The sequence below is a fragment of the Moschus berezovskii genome, chromosome 23 (assembly GCF_049115385.1).
Source record: "Moschus berezovskii isolate FMDL1 chromosome 23, NW_MosBer_1.0, whole genome shotgun sequence".
Lineage (NCBI taxonomy): Eukaryota > Metazoa > Chordata > Mammalia > Artiodactyla > Moschidae > Moschus > Moschus berezovskii.
The window spans coordinates 35,089,962-35,107,242 of NC_142482.1; the positions used below are offsets into that span (position 1 = coordinate 35,089,962).

General features: G+C 45.5%; 1 protein-coding gene across 2 annotated transcripts in view; it reads left to right on the forward strand.

The window, feature by feature from the left end:
• Positions 1-962: 962 nt before the first annotated feature.
• The window catches only part of TFAP2D (transcription factor AP-2 delta), a 57,866-nt gene continuing 41,547 nt past the window's right edge, over positions 963-17,281 (forward strand). Inside the window, exons 1-5 of one of the 2 annotated variants that reach the window (XM_055407083.2) lie at positions 963-1,001; positions 2,020-2,517; positions 5,926-5,986; positions 16,673-16,838; positions 17,157-17,275. In XM_055407083.2, coding sequence (XP_055263058.1) covers positions 963-1,001; positions 2,020-2,517; positions 5,926-5,986; positions 16,673-16,838; positions 17,157-17,275 — 883 coding nt within the window. Of the gene's footprint in view, positions 1,002-1,968; positions 2,518-5,925; positions 5,987-16,672; positions 16,839-17,156; positions 17,276-17,281 lie in introns of those variants that run through there. The other variant, XM_088831330.1, reaches the window with a different exon arrangement.

Genomic DNA, 17,281 nt, shown 5'->3' on the forward strand with positions numbered 1-17,281 from the left:
GGGAATCGGGTTGGGCTGGGAAGTGGAAGACAACGTTTCACCTAAATGTAGAATCTTGTCACAAGTCTTTTATTCTCTTATATTTTTCTTAAATATATTGCCAGTTACACTATTTCTTTATGATGGAAACTGGGGACTGCCCATCATGGTTATTTGTTTTAAGACTGCTGAGAGTGTAAGCTACAGCCAGGTGTTGCCTTTCAAACAAGGAGAAAAGAACCCAAATTCATGTAAATATGGACAGAGGAGTATTGTTCCCACTTGGGCAAAGGCAGAGACCCCAATCTGGGTGAAATTGATGTGGGTACTCGTTGGGGGAAAAATAGCAGCTTTCAGCAACCAGGGAGTGGAACCAATAGGAAATGAACACTTACTTGGAAAAGGAAGCTTTAATTAATATATATTTCTATCTCTAATATACACACAGCGGGGGCTAGATCTTTATCTTCACAATAAAATGTGTGCAAATGCTCTCTGCAGAGATGAGTCCCCACCTCAGTCGGTATAGAAAAGCATGATAAAGGTTGGAAAAAATGGATAAAAATGTTGAAAGAACCTCCAGTTCCTTATTAGGCGAAGATACAATATTTATTCCTTGTCTCCTGGGATAAATCTCTTCGCCTATTGTCCTCCCAGTTCTCAGTGCTGATGCTTAATTTTCAAAACTTCTATATTACCAAGGGACCTACGACATCAGCCAAAGAAATACTCAGCAAGTACAAAATCTGTTCCAGGGAGCTGCTTTTGTGCAGAGGGAAAATTTTGTTCCTACAGGTTTTTAAGTGGGTACGAGGCAAGGAGCTATCTGATCCGGGCAAAGCCATTACAATTTAGATCTCTATCTATAGAACATTTTTTTTCCTTAAAAAAAAAATTGGAAAATACAAGAAGTTTGGTTTTTTTTTTCCCGATTCTTTTTTTGGAGGGGGAAATTGCATCGTAAGCTTTCGGAGAAACCCAACATGTCAACTACCTTTCCGGGACTAGTCCACGATGCCGAGGTATTATTACTTTTTTTTTTTTTTTTGGAGCGCGCGTGTGTGTAGCGGCGGTGGTGGCGGCGGCGGTGGCAGCTTTCCCTGTGTCTAATCTATATTGGACCGTTAAGTTTAATTATAATCTGGCTTTCGGGGGGAAGTTAAGGAAGGAAAGGGAGGAAAGTTCGTTATGACATCTGTCGCCAGGAAGGGCAACTCTGCCACGTTAAGAAACATTTGCCATAATGAGCGGGAAAAACATAATCCTAATAATAAAGGGAGGAGGGGTGAGGAGAAAGAGAGATGGAGAAAAGATACTCAGAAAGGCAAAGTAAAGAGATTGATGGGGGGGGTAGGTGGACAAGGGGGGTGGGGAACACGCACCCCGTTTGGAATGGGCTTATTCTAGGAAAGTAAAGCAGAACAGAGGGTGGGGGGCGTCAGATTCCTTGCCCCAAATGGTTAAGAAATGAGCAAGTTAGACGATTTGCACAGACTGGATTTTAAAAAATAATAATAATAATTCATAGATAATGATTTTGAGAAGCTCTGGCAGACCATCCCGGCGGGGACCGCCGGGGCATATCGCTGTTGGGAGCGGATTGGAGTGGCTCCGAGGCGCCTGTGGACTCTCTGGTTCTGCTCCGGGCAGCCCCGGAGTCAATGGCAAACCTGGCTCCCGGAGCCCAGCTCCCTGCGCAAGTTGGGCAGGGGCTGAGTGTGTGTGTGTGTGTGTGCGTGTGTGCGCGCGCGTATGTATGTGTGTGTGTGTGTCACCCGCACCTATATAGGGTGGGGGATTTTTTTTTTTTTCTTCCGCGCTTTCGACTGTGAGGACGAGGCCGCCCACCCCCAGTCCGCCTGCTCGCAGCCGCTCCCTGGCAAAGGCGCGGAGCCCGGCTGCGGCTCGGCCCGAGCCCTGCGCGCTCGCGCCGCTTGGAGAGCCAGAGCAAGCTCCCGGGCTCCGGGAGAGCTGCGCTTCGGTTGCAAAATGACAAACCTCAAGTTTTTCTGCTCTCCCCTTTCCCCCTCTTCCTTCCAGATACGTCACGACGGATCAAACAGCTACCGTTTGATGCAGCTTGGCTGTCTGGAGTCCGTGGCCAATTCCACTGTCGCCTATTCCTCCTCCTCCCCTCTAACTTACTCCACCACGGGCAGCGAGTTTGCGTCCCCCTACTTCTCCACTAACCACCAGTACACCCCGCTCCACCACCAGTCCTTCCATTACGAGTTTCAGCACAGCCACCCGGCCGTCACTCCCGACGCCTACTCTCTGAACTCGCTCCACCACTCGCAGCAGTACTACCAGCAGATCCACCACGGGGAGCCCACCGACTTTATTAACCTGCACAATGCGCGGGCGCTCAAGTCCTCCTGCCTGGACGAGCAGAGGCGGGAGCTGGGCTGCCTCGATGCCTACCGCCGTCACGACCTGTCCCTCATGAGCCATGGCTCTCAGTATGGAATGCACCCAGATCAAAGACTCCTGCCAGGGCCCAGCCTGGGGCTGGCCGCCGCGGGAGCCGACGACTTGCAGGTAAATAAGCATGCGGCGAATTCGTCTGCGCCCTTCCCTCCTCGCCCTGCCCCTCCCGCACCGTTAATACTCCGGCTGGAAGCCGTCTCCTCTCTCTCTCTCTCTCTCTCTCACACACACACACCCCACTTATGGAAAGTTATCAAAACAATTAGGGGAGGCGTGTGCCATTCTGTCCCTCTCATTGGAGCAGGCATTTCACCTGGACGCTCGGGAGTCCGGCTAGCTGCGGGGCCCCTACTTCCCGTCGGTCTGCACCGAGGTCTTTTGTGAATCCGCATTTCTGTCCCTGAGGGGATGGGGTGGGGGAGATCAAGGAGGCTGGGGTTGAGCCAACTGGACTCAGGGTAAGACCCGATAAGTTGATGACCAATCGCACCCTCAGTCTGGGCGCTTTGCTGGGTCTACCCGCGTATTTCAGGCATTTGTCCCAGACTGAGCTTGTGGGGCGCTTACTATGAACTAGGGGAGCTGGTTTGCTCCAAAACTTTGCGGGGGGGCGAGGGGAAGCCCTGAGCTTCAGCGAAAGTTTCACCAATATTCTAGATTGCTGTGAAAGATCCCAAATGAAATCCTCAAAAAGGAACCCCAATAAAAGCCTCTGCACGGTGCGTTTGACCCGGGTGCAGTCTTGAACCTAATTCTCTCTGCCTGAGAAGTGCACTCTCGTCACCCGCTGGACGATTCACAACTTTATTTTTTTTTTCTCCTGTCTCTCCAAACCATTAACTTTTACATACGATGCAACTCCTTAAAGAGAAGGAAATGAAATAAGGAAAGGGGTGGGGGGAGAGAAAATGAATAAGAAGGGAGGAAGAAAGAAGAAAATGTAGAGAGGAAAAGAGGGAAAAAAGAAAGAGGAAGGAAGGAATTCAGATACAGTGAAGGCCATGACTCAATCAGATGATGTACTTTCTTTATGTATTTTTGCACATTGTTTGCCAACAATAGAATTTATAATTATGTAGATAAACTGTCACAGCCATATTTCCAAGTCTGCACGTGTCCCAAACAGACCCAGAAGACACAATTTTGTAACTTCTTTTGGCTGAAATTACAGCTTTGCCTGTGAGTCTGCACAAAGCTGGCTACTTCTCAAAGGTCCCCAAAGTGAAAAGGGAGATTCTGGAGGAGCACGATTTGGAGACAGAAGAGATCCCTCGTTGCGCACAGAAAATCTTTCCCCCTCACTTACCTCTGACCAAGGGATTATTTTAAAATTACAGTGAAAGCCCTTACAGTCCCAACAAAGAGTCCAAGCCACAAGATCGGTGCACAAGAAAAAAGATTTGGCTCCATAAACCTTGACTTTCTACATTTACATTCACGAAATAATTTTATACGCTAAGGGCATTTTTACATTTTTCACAAGGATCTCCTTATGTCTCAAGAGGGAAAAAATCTGCCATTCAATGCTGAGCTCAACTAAAACCTATTTACTTCTTTTAATAGCCGCGTCTGCTGCTGATTTTTTTGTATCTGTACAAATTTTTTTTCTGTGCTAGGCACAAAGCCGGGCATTTTTCAAAAGAGGGGATTAGAACATTTGCAAGCACCAGACAAAGAGTGAATCCCGTGCAAAAGAACACCGTAGTTTATCCAATTTTCGACTTAGTGCCATTCAACTGGTCATTTATGCAATGTCATCCGACCAAACAACATGTTTTACTTATGAGGGGGGAAAGTTTGTTAAGTGAAGAGACCAAGATTCGTTTCTTCTAAGAAAATAAACATCTTAATGGTGCGCCAGAGCCTAGGAGGAAAAGCGGTTTCCTCTCTTGGAGAGCTTCCGGGCCTCTACAGTCTCCATTTCAGATATTTTGAAACCTTTATTTTCATCCTGTTCGGGTTTTTTGTTAAACACTCTTAACCTCCTTTTCCCCACTGATTGCTCACACTGAGGGAAAATTCATACTGAGAGAAACACTCCAAGATAAGAGCAGAAATGGAGAACAGAGGTATATGATATATTTATGTATCTATGTCTATAGAAGTGTGTATACATTTTTGACATAGATAGGAATATATGGAGAAAGTTGTAATTCTGGCAAGTTATTTTCTTCCACTCCTCCTGGATTTAGTTGTCAAAATGAAAAAGAAAAACAGTCATAGCTACTTTTAAAAGAGAAATGGGGAGGGAATGTGTGGGAGAAACCCGTCTCTCTCCTTTTATTTCTTCCTTTTTAAAACATTCATCAGCATATGCCTCATTTCAAATGCAACAAATGTAAATATACTTTTCCCTGCACAGAATTTTAAGTGAAAGTCCAATGGTTTGGAGGGCGGTCTAAGTCTGCCTAACAGATGCAAACAGTCTTGTGGCTTCAGTTCCATCTTTGAGTCCCCTAAAAAGATTTGCTATGGCCAACAAAGGAAACTGTCACACCTTTTCCCATCACCGCTTTAATTTATGCTCAGTCTCTAAGTTTTTTTTTTTTCATATTGATTTGATAATCACTTTAAGGCAGAACAGTTAAAATAAGAAAGAGCTCGTGAGTAAGTTGAAAAGGGGGGTCTTACAGGCCTGCCTCAATATGGCGAAAATGGGGAAGCAAAAGGGAGCCAGGGCTGTAAAGGTTGTTTTGTAAAGTGGGTTTTTATTATGCACCGACTCTCTCCGCATTTACTTAACTCTTCACGGGCTGTTGGGTAGGTTAACACCCTTCAAGGCCTCTTTCAAGTCCAATACCTCGTTTGTTTGTAAAGGAAAATGAGCCTTTAACACATTTCGACTCAGGAAAGAAAAAAAAAAAAGACAAAGAGACAGAAATTTTTATTTTTCTTAATCAAAAATCAGCAGGCCTTTTCCTTCTTCCCAGTTCAAATGATCCCTCAATCCACTAGAAACCTGAAGATATACAGTGAGTGACACTGAAGGTGTTCCCTCTATAAGACACATTTTGGGTAGCATGATAGGATGTTCCTACAGCTGGGGTAAAACAGTACCTTCATAAGATACCTTGAATCCTGCACTTGAAATAGCTCCTCTGAGCTCCCAAGAAACCTGCAGTGCCAGACTTGACACTTGCAGTGTAATTTGCTCCATGCAGAAAGTGCTGTGGAAACTGTCTATATATATGCTATGTGCCTTCATGGAGACTTAAAGGGCTTCTCATTCTCTTATGCCAAGATAAAAGGCACTCAGGTGCTTTGAAGTGTAATATTGTATGGTGCTGTAAAATGCATACCTTAAGATTTATACAACTTTTAGATTGTGGTTTTTCTGGCAATTTTTTCCCCTTACAATAGTGTGTGCTGCCAAAGTTGCTTCAGCTCAATGGTTGCTTTTAAATGTCTACTATGGGGTAATGAGGATATGGGGTTCAGAGTTGGGGCAGATTGAAAGACTTAACTCATGTGTCTGTTAGTATCCATATGAGTAATTGTATTTCCTTTTCTTTCACTAAGGGCTCTGTGGAAGCCCAATGTGGGCTTGTTCTCAATGGCCAAGGTGGTGTGATAAGAAGAGGTAAGTAACAACATAATGAAACTAAACATCCTTCTCTCATCTGTTACTTTGTTTTGAAAGTCCAGTAGTACTTTTAAACATCAGATCCCCAAGAAAACAATGACTCTTGGTCAATTACACCTGTCCCACACAGGCATACCTACATTAAAAAGCTTCCCTTACTCCACTGAGGCTTGAAATAGCCTGTGCCCAAAAGAGAGTGATAGAAGAGATTTGCTCTTCCTCAATGAAACAGTGACAGAACCAAAGTTAGAGGTAAAAGAGAAAAGAAAAAAGAAGAAGAAGAAAATCTTTCTCACAAACCCTTCCCCCATCATCACATCCTCGAGCAGAATTGCTGGTCTCTTTTAGCCCTAAATGTGCCAGCCACAGCCTGGGTGTTTGAGGTGTTGGTGTTAGCTTGAGGCTTTGAAGGATTCTATGAAAGGCTAAATTCATTGGGCTTCTGGGGAAACTAATGAAACACCAATATTGTAGCTGCCCTTATTTTTCTAAGTGTCCAGAACATTTCTTTCTTTAAGGGAGGGTGAGAAGAGGAGGTGGTGTTAACTGTACCAGATAAAGCTTTCTTGTTCCCATCTGTTGAGGAAAACATCTGAACCCAGAGTTACCCATGGAATGGGAAGGTGGGGGGAAGGCAAGAATGGAGAGCTGCTGATTTTGGCCCAGACACTGAAGAGGGCTGCATCTCAAATGTTCCATTTTGACAAAAGGTTTTGAACTATGACATTTTATAAGCCTCAAGGCAATGCCAATTTCACTGGCTTCCTCACTTCACTGTACTCAGAGCTTCTGAAGCTTATTTTCCTAGCAAGCTGAGTAACCCGAGGAGCACACAAGGCAAGGGGGACCAGCTGCTATCCCAACTTCATACGAATTAATAAGACATGGCCTATTCACCAGGACTAATTCCAGCTCCAGGGCCACAGTTGTCTCTAGTAACTGAACCACTAAAAACTGAGTCACTCCTGGTGGCACCAAATAAAGGTTCTTCAGTCCCTCTCCATCCCTTTCAAAGCTTGTTGAAAGACTCCAGTGCTTTTCCAAAGAAAGGATTGCATGGATAGGAAGCATTGGTTTCTTTCATGTTTAAACTGCAGGTTTTACGACCCAGTGTCCAGTGTGAAACTCCATTTAAATTTAGGTGGGAAGAAACAGAATGTTTCCCTTTGAGAAACTATTGTCAGAGTGGATATTTGGGATTTCTATTAAATGGAAAATGGCTATTTAAATCTTTGTTTCACCCTATGGAGATTTGAAAGTTGTTTCCCCCCCTCCCCCACTGCTAGTATTGTTCCACGAAGACTTTAAAAATGAGCCAGATTTAAGCTTGTCAGCCAGGCCAATAGTCATATTGAAAAGACATGAAATAGGCCTAGACTAGTGAAAATTGAAATAAAATATACATATTGTTGGAGCGAGGGGGTTAAAACACACAGTGAAAGAGGGACCAGGTGACAAGTGTGTTGAGGCGGCCACACTAAAGGTGACGCCAAGCAGTCAGGGCGCACGGAGATGTCGGTGGTGCTGAAGGACAGCGCCACTAATTAGCGCCCGGAGCCGGCTCCTCGCAGAGCCCGACTCGCGCTACTGCGTTTTTGCGTTCAGTTCCGCGCTTGCTCCAAGATCACCTTTTCAAATGCTTGGAAATTGCATCAGATCATACAATAGCTGACAGGGGGTTAGAATTATTTGAGACCCAGGCGGGGAGCTGGAAAGGCTGCACAGGCTACTGTGCAATGAGTTGAATTTTTGAAGAGATTTCCGGAATAGACTTCACCAGCTATCCAAGAAAGGCCAACGCTCTCCAGTCACTACAAGATGGGAACTGCGTTCCTATCCTCTCAGAGCCACAGAAATGGTTTTCCTTAGGTGATGTTTGATTGCTCTTGTAGAATTCGGTGTCATTCACCTAAAAATCACAGCTGAATGTATTTTAAACCAAATATTGATCTTTTAGAAGAACAGCAGGGCTCCAAGCAAAAATGGAAGGTAACTTGGGGTTTACATCTCTATTGTTTGGCTAAGCCTGATCCATCCCCCTCCCTGCGAAGGAATTCAGAATTTAGCTGCTGAGTTTATTCCATTTACACGTGTCTTAGAAAAAGACCAATTAACTTAGTTGTGCCTCAGAGACCAGGGAGCGTGTCTCTGTGTGTCTGTTTACCCTGAAACGATCAATGTTCATGACAATTTACAAATGGATAGCAAGGAAGTCTTGCATTAAAAGGCGGTGTTTATCCTGCCGCCGGCCCAGGTTCTTCATCTTAGGAGTCGTTTTTCAAGAACAGCTAAGGAAGTTTTCTTGTCTCTGTTGTCATGGCAGCACACAGCATTCTAATATCCATAGCTCAAGTCACCTGTGTTCATCAAGAATTGGGAGGGCTTTAACTCAAGCGCTCTGCTATATGACCACACTGCAGTATAGCTCAGATGGAAAAGTCTGTTTCTCTTCTAATTCATGCTTTGCAGGTGACTCACCATATGAAACATGATTTGAAAAGCACAACTTTTTGCCATTGTTTCTCTCCTGCTGAACTCTTGGATAAACTTAAATTTCGAATGATTTCTAGAATTTGCAATGAGAGGAAAAAAAAAATAGAGATTCTCTTTTACTTCTCAAGGCCTCCGGATGCTCTTCTGGAAAAAAAAAAAAGATCCCTGAATGCCCTACACAAATTCACCAGGGAGAGGCTGTCCTGTTTACATGTTGTATGTGCGCGCTTGTTGTGGGTAGGGGGGCAGTGGTGTCTCAGTTCTTTAAATTTAGCCACTTCTGTTTGCAAAGAACAAAATCCCATTTCCCTGACTCACTTTGGTAAGTAGCAGTTACATTGTTTTTGCTTATAATGAAGCCCTATAGCCAAAGAAAGCGGAAGAGGGGCAGCGGCGAGGTAATTACCACCTAGATAAAATATTTGCCACCGCCTCGGAGGTGCAGCTCCCCGCGCGCTCACTCCCGGTTAATGGTGTGCACGATTTTGCCCGCAGCTCCGCCACTCCAACCATCAGAACCAATAATCTTTACTTTACCCTGTGCTCGCGTATCGATAGCTTCTCTCGCCTCCGGCATCGGCTTTGATATGTTAATATTTCTGAGTAGCAAATTCTGCAGAGATCATATTAATGTTGTACGTACAGAGTGGAGCTTTGCCTTCGTTGAATATTCAGATAGTGGGTTTCAAAAGGCATCTCTTGAAGAAATGAGGCTTCTATTTACAGGAGTCGTCTGTGTTTTTAATCATTAAAAAAAAGAAAGAAAGAAAGGAAAACCCACTCTTCTTTTCCCCATGAATCTTCTGAGGCTCCCTCATGGCCCCCTCCCCTTTGTCAGATGCTGGTCCCTTTCATTTCTTGCTCTGAGAATTTAATAGAAGGAGAACAATGTTGATGATGATGATGAAGCTAATAATGAGTGTATCCAGATTGAAATCGCAGGGGTAGGGGTTCAATTGGGTAGGGGCTCCTGGCTTTCAGAAGAGAATGGAGATTAGAAAAGAAGACATAGCTTTTCCATATTTGGGTGAAAAAGTGACATTTTGGCCCTGGTCTTTTTTGTGTGTAAAATCGGGATGGCAAACTCAAAAAAAAAAAAAAAAAAAAGGAAGAAAGAAAAAAATGAAAAAAGCGAAGAGGGGAAGCGCCCTTGTTTCGCTTTGTGATCACTCTGCCTTGCAGCCCCAGGCTAATTTCAGAAGCTTAAATACCGCCATAGCCTCTGGGCCACGCGGAGAGGGAGCGGACCCGGCCACGGGCAGGCAGGAGCGCTTACCGGATTGCCCGTGGCTACACAAAATACAAACTACTTTGAATCAAAACATTTTTGGGGAATTAATATGATCTGAACTCTGCACGTTTTAAGAGAGTTGGAGTTTGTCAGATCGCTTAGAGGTGACTGGCACGCCAGCGGAGGCATTTACGCTGCGGTACAAACATTGTCAGATCTGATTTAATTTAAAAAAAAAAAATGCTTCCGTGAAATGGAGCTTAGCATCAGTCGCCCAGTCTGCCAATAACAGTGGATGGGCCTGATCGCTCTTCCTGTCTGCAGCCTTCATGGCTGCCCACAGGCGGCTTGGGCAGGAAGATGAACTTTCCTCTGCTTTTTCGGTTTTCGCGAGGGTCCTGAGTTTTGGAACTGGAGTTAGAGAGAGGCTTTTGGCTCTTTCAGCAGTTCTTGAAAGGAATAAGATTGAAGCGGGGTGAGAAGCCTTGTACCTCTTCTTTCATCAGAGCCCAGGGAATCGCTCTTAAGTCGCCAAAACTCATTTCTGTTGCTCATCCATCGTGAAAATATTGTCAGAAATACACCAGGAGCCTCACCTGTCTTGCATTACCCAAATACAGATGTTGCAGATCCAGAATTCAGTCTCCTTTAAGAAGTCTAAAATTTATGTAGGAAAGGATCTAGAGGCCTGTTTATGGGAAATGTATTTTACGGGGAGAGGGAGCTACTTTTCCATAGCCTACCGCCGCCTCTCTTAATTTCGTTATTGCTTTAACCCTCACCAAAAGCCAAAGCACCCTCTGCGCTGGGGAACGGGGGTTAATTTCACCCCCTGCTCCCCACCCCCCGCTCCCCACCCCACCCCCACTCCCCCAACCGCCGCCAACACACACCATTACACATCCATCGCCACCTTAAAACAGTAGGTCTCTCTATGCAGACTTCCCTTTCTTTTGTTCTGCGTGGAAACCGCACCCGGAGAAGCGCACTCAGACCTGGTAATCCAGTAATACCTGTTACTACATAACCTTCTCCTAAACACTGCAACTCGCTGCAGATACAGCATCCCGAGGCCTATTTAATTGCAGTTAAGCCCCTATCCCTTTGGTGTTTAATTACAATTAACATCCGCTTTGCGTGGAGGAAGGGGATTCATGGGGGGTTTAGGATGGAGAAGGGCGAGAGGCTAGAGAGGAAGCAGCCAAGAACGATCCCACCCTACTTCGTTTACACGCGCACCTCGCAGAAATGCAGCCGAAGAACAAACAGGGACAGGAAACTCCTGTAATCGCTTACACATTTTTTAATGTGTCAGAAAAAACGAGCGATCATTGGAGATGAAGAAGGAGAGAGAGAGAGAAAAAAAATCCCTGCCGTTCGTATTTCTTTCATTTGAATTGTAAACATCTGTTTGGCTGTAAGGCGAACAGAACATTTATTTTGCTCTCAAGATTTGGTCTAATTATGTCAACACCGAGGCGGCGGCGATTGGGGCGGCGCTGCGGCTTTGGAGAGGCTGCGCGCGCGGGCCCGCGCCCGGAAGCCCGCCGGGAAGTATTGATCGCACCTGCAGAGCGCGTGGGGCCTCCAGCCATCACCCGCTCTGTTCCGAGACGGGCTGGTACCCAGTAGGGGTGAGTAGCCTAGAGGCAGCTTTAGGGGCTCCAGGGGAGCCGCAGTTCCTGGGAGAGGGCCCGGGCTGTTTCCTCGGCCCTAATTGCCTGGGAGGAGAAGAAAAAGCGCGCCCAGGCAGCGGCGCCTGGCTTTCCGATTCCGCAGCCGCGCACAAAGTGGGCGGAGTCTTGGCGCGCTCCACCGCTTGCACCCAGCGTCGCGGCGGCTGCTCAGCACAATGGTGGGGTTGAGTGGCCTGAACTCAGGATACAGAGCGCGTGTGCCTCCGTTTTGCCTATTTACCTCCTCAAGTTAAATAGAGCAGGTGTGAGCATCCCCACTTTTCAGATGGGCAGACTGAGGCCCAGAACTACTCCCCTAAGGTGGCATGGTTCACTAGTTGGCCCACGTTTTACTTCTATCCCGCCCCGACACCGTCCCCGGCCACACCAGGAGAGGCGCAGCTCTCTTCCCGCGCTGTTTTTGGCTTCATGGGATCTGACAAAGTCTGGCAGCTGGAGGATCTGCCTCTCTGTATTTTGTGCTGGTTTTGCCCCACATACCCTCTTTGGCTGACTTTTCAATATAACTGTGGCAAAGTTATCCCTTTTATGATAGCCATGTCCTAGACAAGTGACCTTGAGTAGATGATTTCTTATGCTGTTACTATAGCTACCCATCTGAGTGTGAAGTCTCACTGGAAATAGGAATCTCTATCTCCAAATTTCGATTTTTAAAATAGTAAGTCCTGTGGAAGTATTATTGCCTCTGCACACTATGAATGGAAAAGAGATGTACTCTTTGGAAAAGAGAGCTGGGCATGAGGACTTTGGCCACGGCAGCAGAGATGCCCCTAACTGGAGTGCTGGATCTAGAATGAATATTGCATGATTTCAATCAGAGCTGACATGCAACGCAGGTACCATGAGGAACTTCAGCTAGCAACACTGGGAAGGAACATTGTCAATGGCTTGGCATCCTTGACCCTGTCATGCCTTTCCCTTTGAAATCTCACCATTGCCATCTGTAGTTTGGATGTCCAACCTTCATTCCAAATGCAAAACTCTGGTTATGTTGACCTATGACTCTTCTCTTCCTCCTTAAAAAATAAAGCACTGGGAAGAAAGACATCAGGTTCCTCACGCTGCTGTAAACTCTACAAGTTGCCAAATCTTCAGCCAGGACAAGAGAGTTCCCCAAGGCTGCAGCAATGCCAAGTATCAAAGTAACAGAAATTCCCTTTAAAGATGCTGTGACATAAAAAATAAAAGACTCTGGAGTTGATGGCTAATCCTGAATACAAAATAAATCCTCCAGGCAATTTGTGTGTGCATAAAACATATTCTTAATATGCAGCCTGTGTGACTTACCTAATAAATGCTTATTTGAGAATAAGCCAGAAGACTTACCTGGATGCAGGAGAGAAGGCCTAGGGTTCAGGGATTTCACCTTCGGTTAGGTAGCAGACTCAGTGACTTCCTTGGAAGTAGCTGGCTTTTAGCATGTGGGTTCACTTTGTCCAAAGGGAGCAATTTTTAAGTTGGAGAAAGCCCAATTTAACTTTTTTTTTAATTTTTAAAAGAATTACAATCTTCTGCATATCCCTAAATTTCATGTCTAACCTACCATAGATTAGCCAAGATAGGTAGTTCTAAAACTATGCCCTTTCGTTTCCTGGAAAACAACACATACACTTATAATAAACTTGAGACCAGTTGAGTGAGATTCCTGTGTCTTCCACTGTGTAGTGGCTAGTGTGTAAGAGAAGAAGATTTATGCAAGAATATAAATTTGCTAATGATTCATAGTGACCACAGGGAAAGGCTCATTTTCAGGTGAAAACATGTGACTTTTTAGTAAAAACATTATTTCTTTTTTTGTTTGTTTCTGGCCGTGTCATGGGGCCCCCAGCAGTGCGAATACAGAGTCCTAACCCACTGAACCTCCAGGGTATTATCTTCTTAATATTTCTGCTTCAGATGAACTCAGTATGACCTAAGTTCTGAAGCTCACCGTGTCATGATTCTTACATGACAATGAAATCCAGATTCACTGATACTTAACTTACTTTCCTATTCATCTCAACTTTTGAGTGATTGCTTGAGTTTATTTATTTAATTTTGGTTGAATTGGGTCTTTGTTGGGCTTCCCGGGTAGCTCAGCTGGTAAAGAATCCACCTGCAATGCAGGAAACCCCTGTTCGATTCCTGGATTGGGAAGTTTCCCTGGAGAAGGGATAGGCTACCCACTCTAGTATTCTTGGGTTTCCTTGGTGGCTCAGATGGTAAAGACTCTGCCTGCAATGTGGGAGACCTGGGTTCAATCCCTGGGTTGGGAAGATGCCCTGGAGGAGGGCATGGGTCTTTGTTGCTGCACATGGGCTTTTTCTACTTGCGCTGAGCGAGGAACTACTCTTCGTTGAGGTGACATGGCTTCTCATTGTGATGGCTGCTCTTGTTCCAGAGCACAGGCTCTAGGCACGCAGATTTCAGTAGTTGTGGCACATGGGCTTAGTTGCTTCTCTGCATCTTCCTGGACCAGGGATTGAACCTGTGTCCCCTGCAGTAGCAGGTGGATTCTTACCCAATGTGCCATCGGGGAAGTCCTTAAAATACACTTTGCATCTACATGTACAAAGTGAGAGCATCAGTGAAAGTATAATCATAGTTTCTAGACCATTGTGTGCAAAGTCACTCTCTTCTGTCTGACTCTCTGCAACCCCATAGACTGGAACCCTCCAGGCTTCTCTCTCTGTGAAATTTTCCAGGCAAGAATACTGGAGTGGGTAGCCATTTCCTTCTCCAGGTAGTCTTCCTGACCCAGGGGTCAAACTAGGGTCTCCTGCATTGCAGACAGATTCTTTATCATCTGAGCCACCAGGGATCTACTTCTAGACATCTGGGGAAATTATTATTATTACTATTATTATTATTACAGAGAGGTTTTAAAATCCTCTCTGAGGATATGAGGTGAAGAAGAACAGTTGAATTTGTGTTCCCTGCTCCTGAGGCAGGCATTTGTGTTTTTTCATTATATTGGCTACAAGTTTAATTACCAAGAAAAAGATTTCAAATCTGATCATCGAAACTATTATCTGTCAGATTTCAAACTGAGGGCAAGTTTCCAAACACTGGCATTGGGAATTTAGCCAAGTGTACATGGCCCATCTTCCAACCTGTAGTGAGCTGGCTGCTTGGATGTTCTTATTATCGTCTCTTGTGTTTTGGGGTAGGAGGCGTTCAGGGTGATTTCCAGCCTTGGAATGCTTCAGGAGAAAGACCTTGGTGGGTGCCAGCACTTTCAGGGGAATCTTGGATAACCCTAGGAAAGCAGGAAGAATTCCAGACAGCACAGGGGTAGAAACCCCCTGAGTGGGGCAGAGTTAGTCTGTTCTCTGCAGCCAGGTCCAGGGCCTCTTTTACGGTTTTTAAGATCCTCCCAGGTTCCTTAACCCCTGTGCCTAGAAAACACACCTGAATCTGAATGCCACAGACCTGATGGACATAACGTTCCATCTGAGCTGCTTTGTCAAAGAAGGGAAGGCAGGTGGTGAGTCCTAGACCAGCGCTTCTCAAAACTTAAAGTGCATATGAATCACCTGAGGGGCTCATTCAAATGCAGGCTCTACTCACGATCTGGGACTGGGCCTGAGAGTCAGCAATTCTGACAAGCTCTCAGGAGATGCCAGTGCTGCCAGTTAAGAACCCCCCTTTGAGTAAAAATATTAGCCGACACTCTCCTGCCCATTTTTCTTTAATCGTCTCTTTTTTTTTTTCTCATTAACCTCATTGAACTTGACCCTTTTCTGGAGATGGGTCTTAAAATTGCCCATAACTCAAGAAATCCAGTGTATGCTCAAAAAAGTAACCTTTGAATTTGAACTTGCTACTGAACCTCCAAAGCGCTGCCCTTGGTGTCCGGGGGAGGCAGCCTTGCATCCTGGGGCTGTGCAGTGGTTTGGACACTGGCTCAGGATTTTTGCAATAAAGGAAGGTCTGACAATAGGAAACTTTCCCCACTGATGATTGATGGATTGCTCTTGGTCCTCAGTCTACTTCAGCTGCCTGAAGGTAGGGGATGTTCTCTGTTATTCCTGGAGAACAGAAAAGCTCCAGGGGCTTTCTGGATCCTGGAGACAGAAGGCTTCTGCTCCAGCAGCACCAGCAGGGGGATATTGCTTTGCTGATTTTTGCCAACAGCAGTTACCTTTGCTTTGTTCCCTAGTAGTACTAATAATAACAAGCACAGCGGTATTAGTTGTGGCTAGTGGCCACTAGCATTTTATATGTTACTATTACTATGTTCTAATGTTAACTCAAGTTTGTGTGCCTCATGCACAGTGCAGGGCTTCCCCAGTGGCTCAGCAGTAAAAAATCTACCTGTAATACAGGAGCCACAGGAGACGCAGGTTCGATCCCTGGGTCGGGAGGATCTCCTGGAGGAGAAAATGGCAACCCACTCCAGTATTCTTGCCTAGAAAATCCCATGGACGTAGGAGCCTGGCAAGCTACAGTCCATAGTGTTGCAAAGAGTCGGACAGGACTGAAGCGACTTAGCACTCACACATGCACAGATGGGTTGGAGGTGTCTGGCAATGGGCACGTGATTTTTAATGGTACCTGGGGTGCCTGTACTTGGCAGATAGATGAGGGAAGAGAGATGGCAGTTCTCAATCGTTTTAGAACAGAGCTTTCAAAACTTTTGTGTGTATAGTAAGTCATGGATACAATTATATCTATTCATTGTGTATATGCGTGTACACACACATACACAGAGCCATGGCTATATCATACCTATCCTTTGTGGGCTAGTTGGTATAGTTTGAGGTTTTTAACTAATTAAAGTGTTTCTTGGTGTGGATGATGGCAAAATGAACATTGATGGGCCAGCCAACACTTCATAGGATGCTGCTGCTGCTGCTGCTAAGTCACTTCAGTCGTGCCCAACTCCGTGTGACCCCGTAGACGGAAGCCCACCAGGCTCCCCCTTCCCTGGGATTCTCCAGGCAAGAACACTGGAGTGGGTTGCCATTTCCTTCTCCAATGTGTGAAAGTGAAAAGTGAAAGTGAAGTCGCTCAGTCGTATCCGACCCTAACTGGCTAAAATGAAAATCATACCCTCTACAAACATTTTCTGTATGATATTTGAAAACCAAAACTTGAGTGTTATTGGAAGAGACATCTTCAGAGCAGCTTCCTGAGATGACCCAGGTGGTGAATGGATGAGAAAAATCATACTGTGTATTTCCAAATCCTAAGTAGCACCGTGATAGTAACTATGTTTTATATAGTTATTAATATCTGTGCTCATGGTCACTAATAGATAATATACTTTTCCCTCCAAAGGTGGCACCTGTGTGGTCAACCCCACAGACTTGTTTTGCTCTGTCCCTGGTCGTTTGTCCCTTCTCAGTTCTACTTCCAAATACAAGGTGACCATTGCCGAGGTGAAGAGACGCCTCTCACCCCCTGAATGCCTCAACGCTTCACTCTTGGGAGGCATTTTAAGAAGGTAAGACAAAGGAGTTTTCTGATACTGTAGATTTTTGGGGGGTGTTATCTTTTGGCTGCACTGTGTGGCATGTGAGATCTTAGTTCCCTGACCAGGGATTGAACCTGCACTCTCTGCATTGGCAGCTCGAAGTCTTAACCACTGGGCGGCCAGGGAAGTCACTGAGACTGTAATCTTCTAACTACTGGTACTACACTCCTCGACCCTCAGCCCTGATGTCTTCTGTCCCATGTTGAACACCTCAGATGGTCAGGTCTTCTCATTGTTTTCCTCTGAATGTCACCCTGCAAAACCTAGCTTTTGTTTGTTTTTGGACAGAGCAAAATCCAAGAATGGGGGTCGCTGCCTGAGGGAGAAGCTGGATAGGCTGGGTCTCAACTTGCCAGCGGGAAGACGGAAAGCAGCCAACGTTACCCTACTCACTTCCTTAGTTGAAGGTAGGA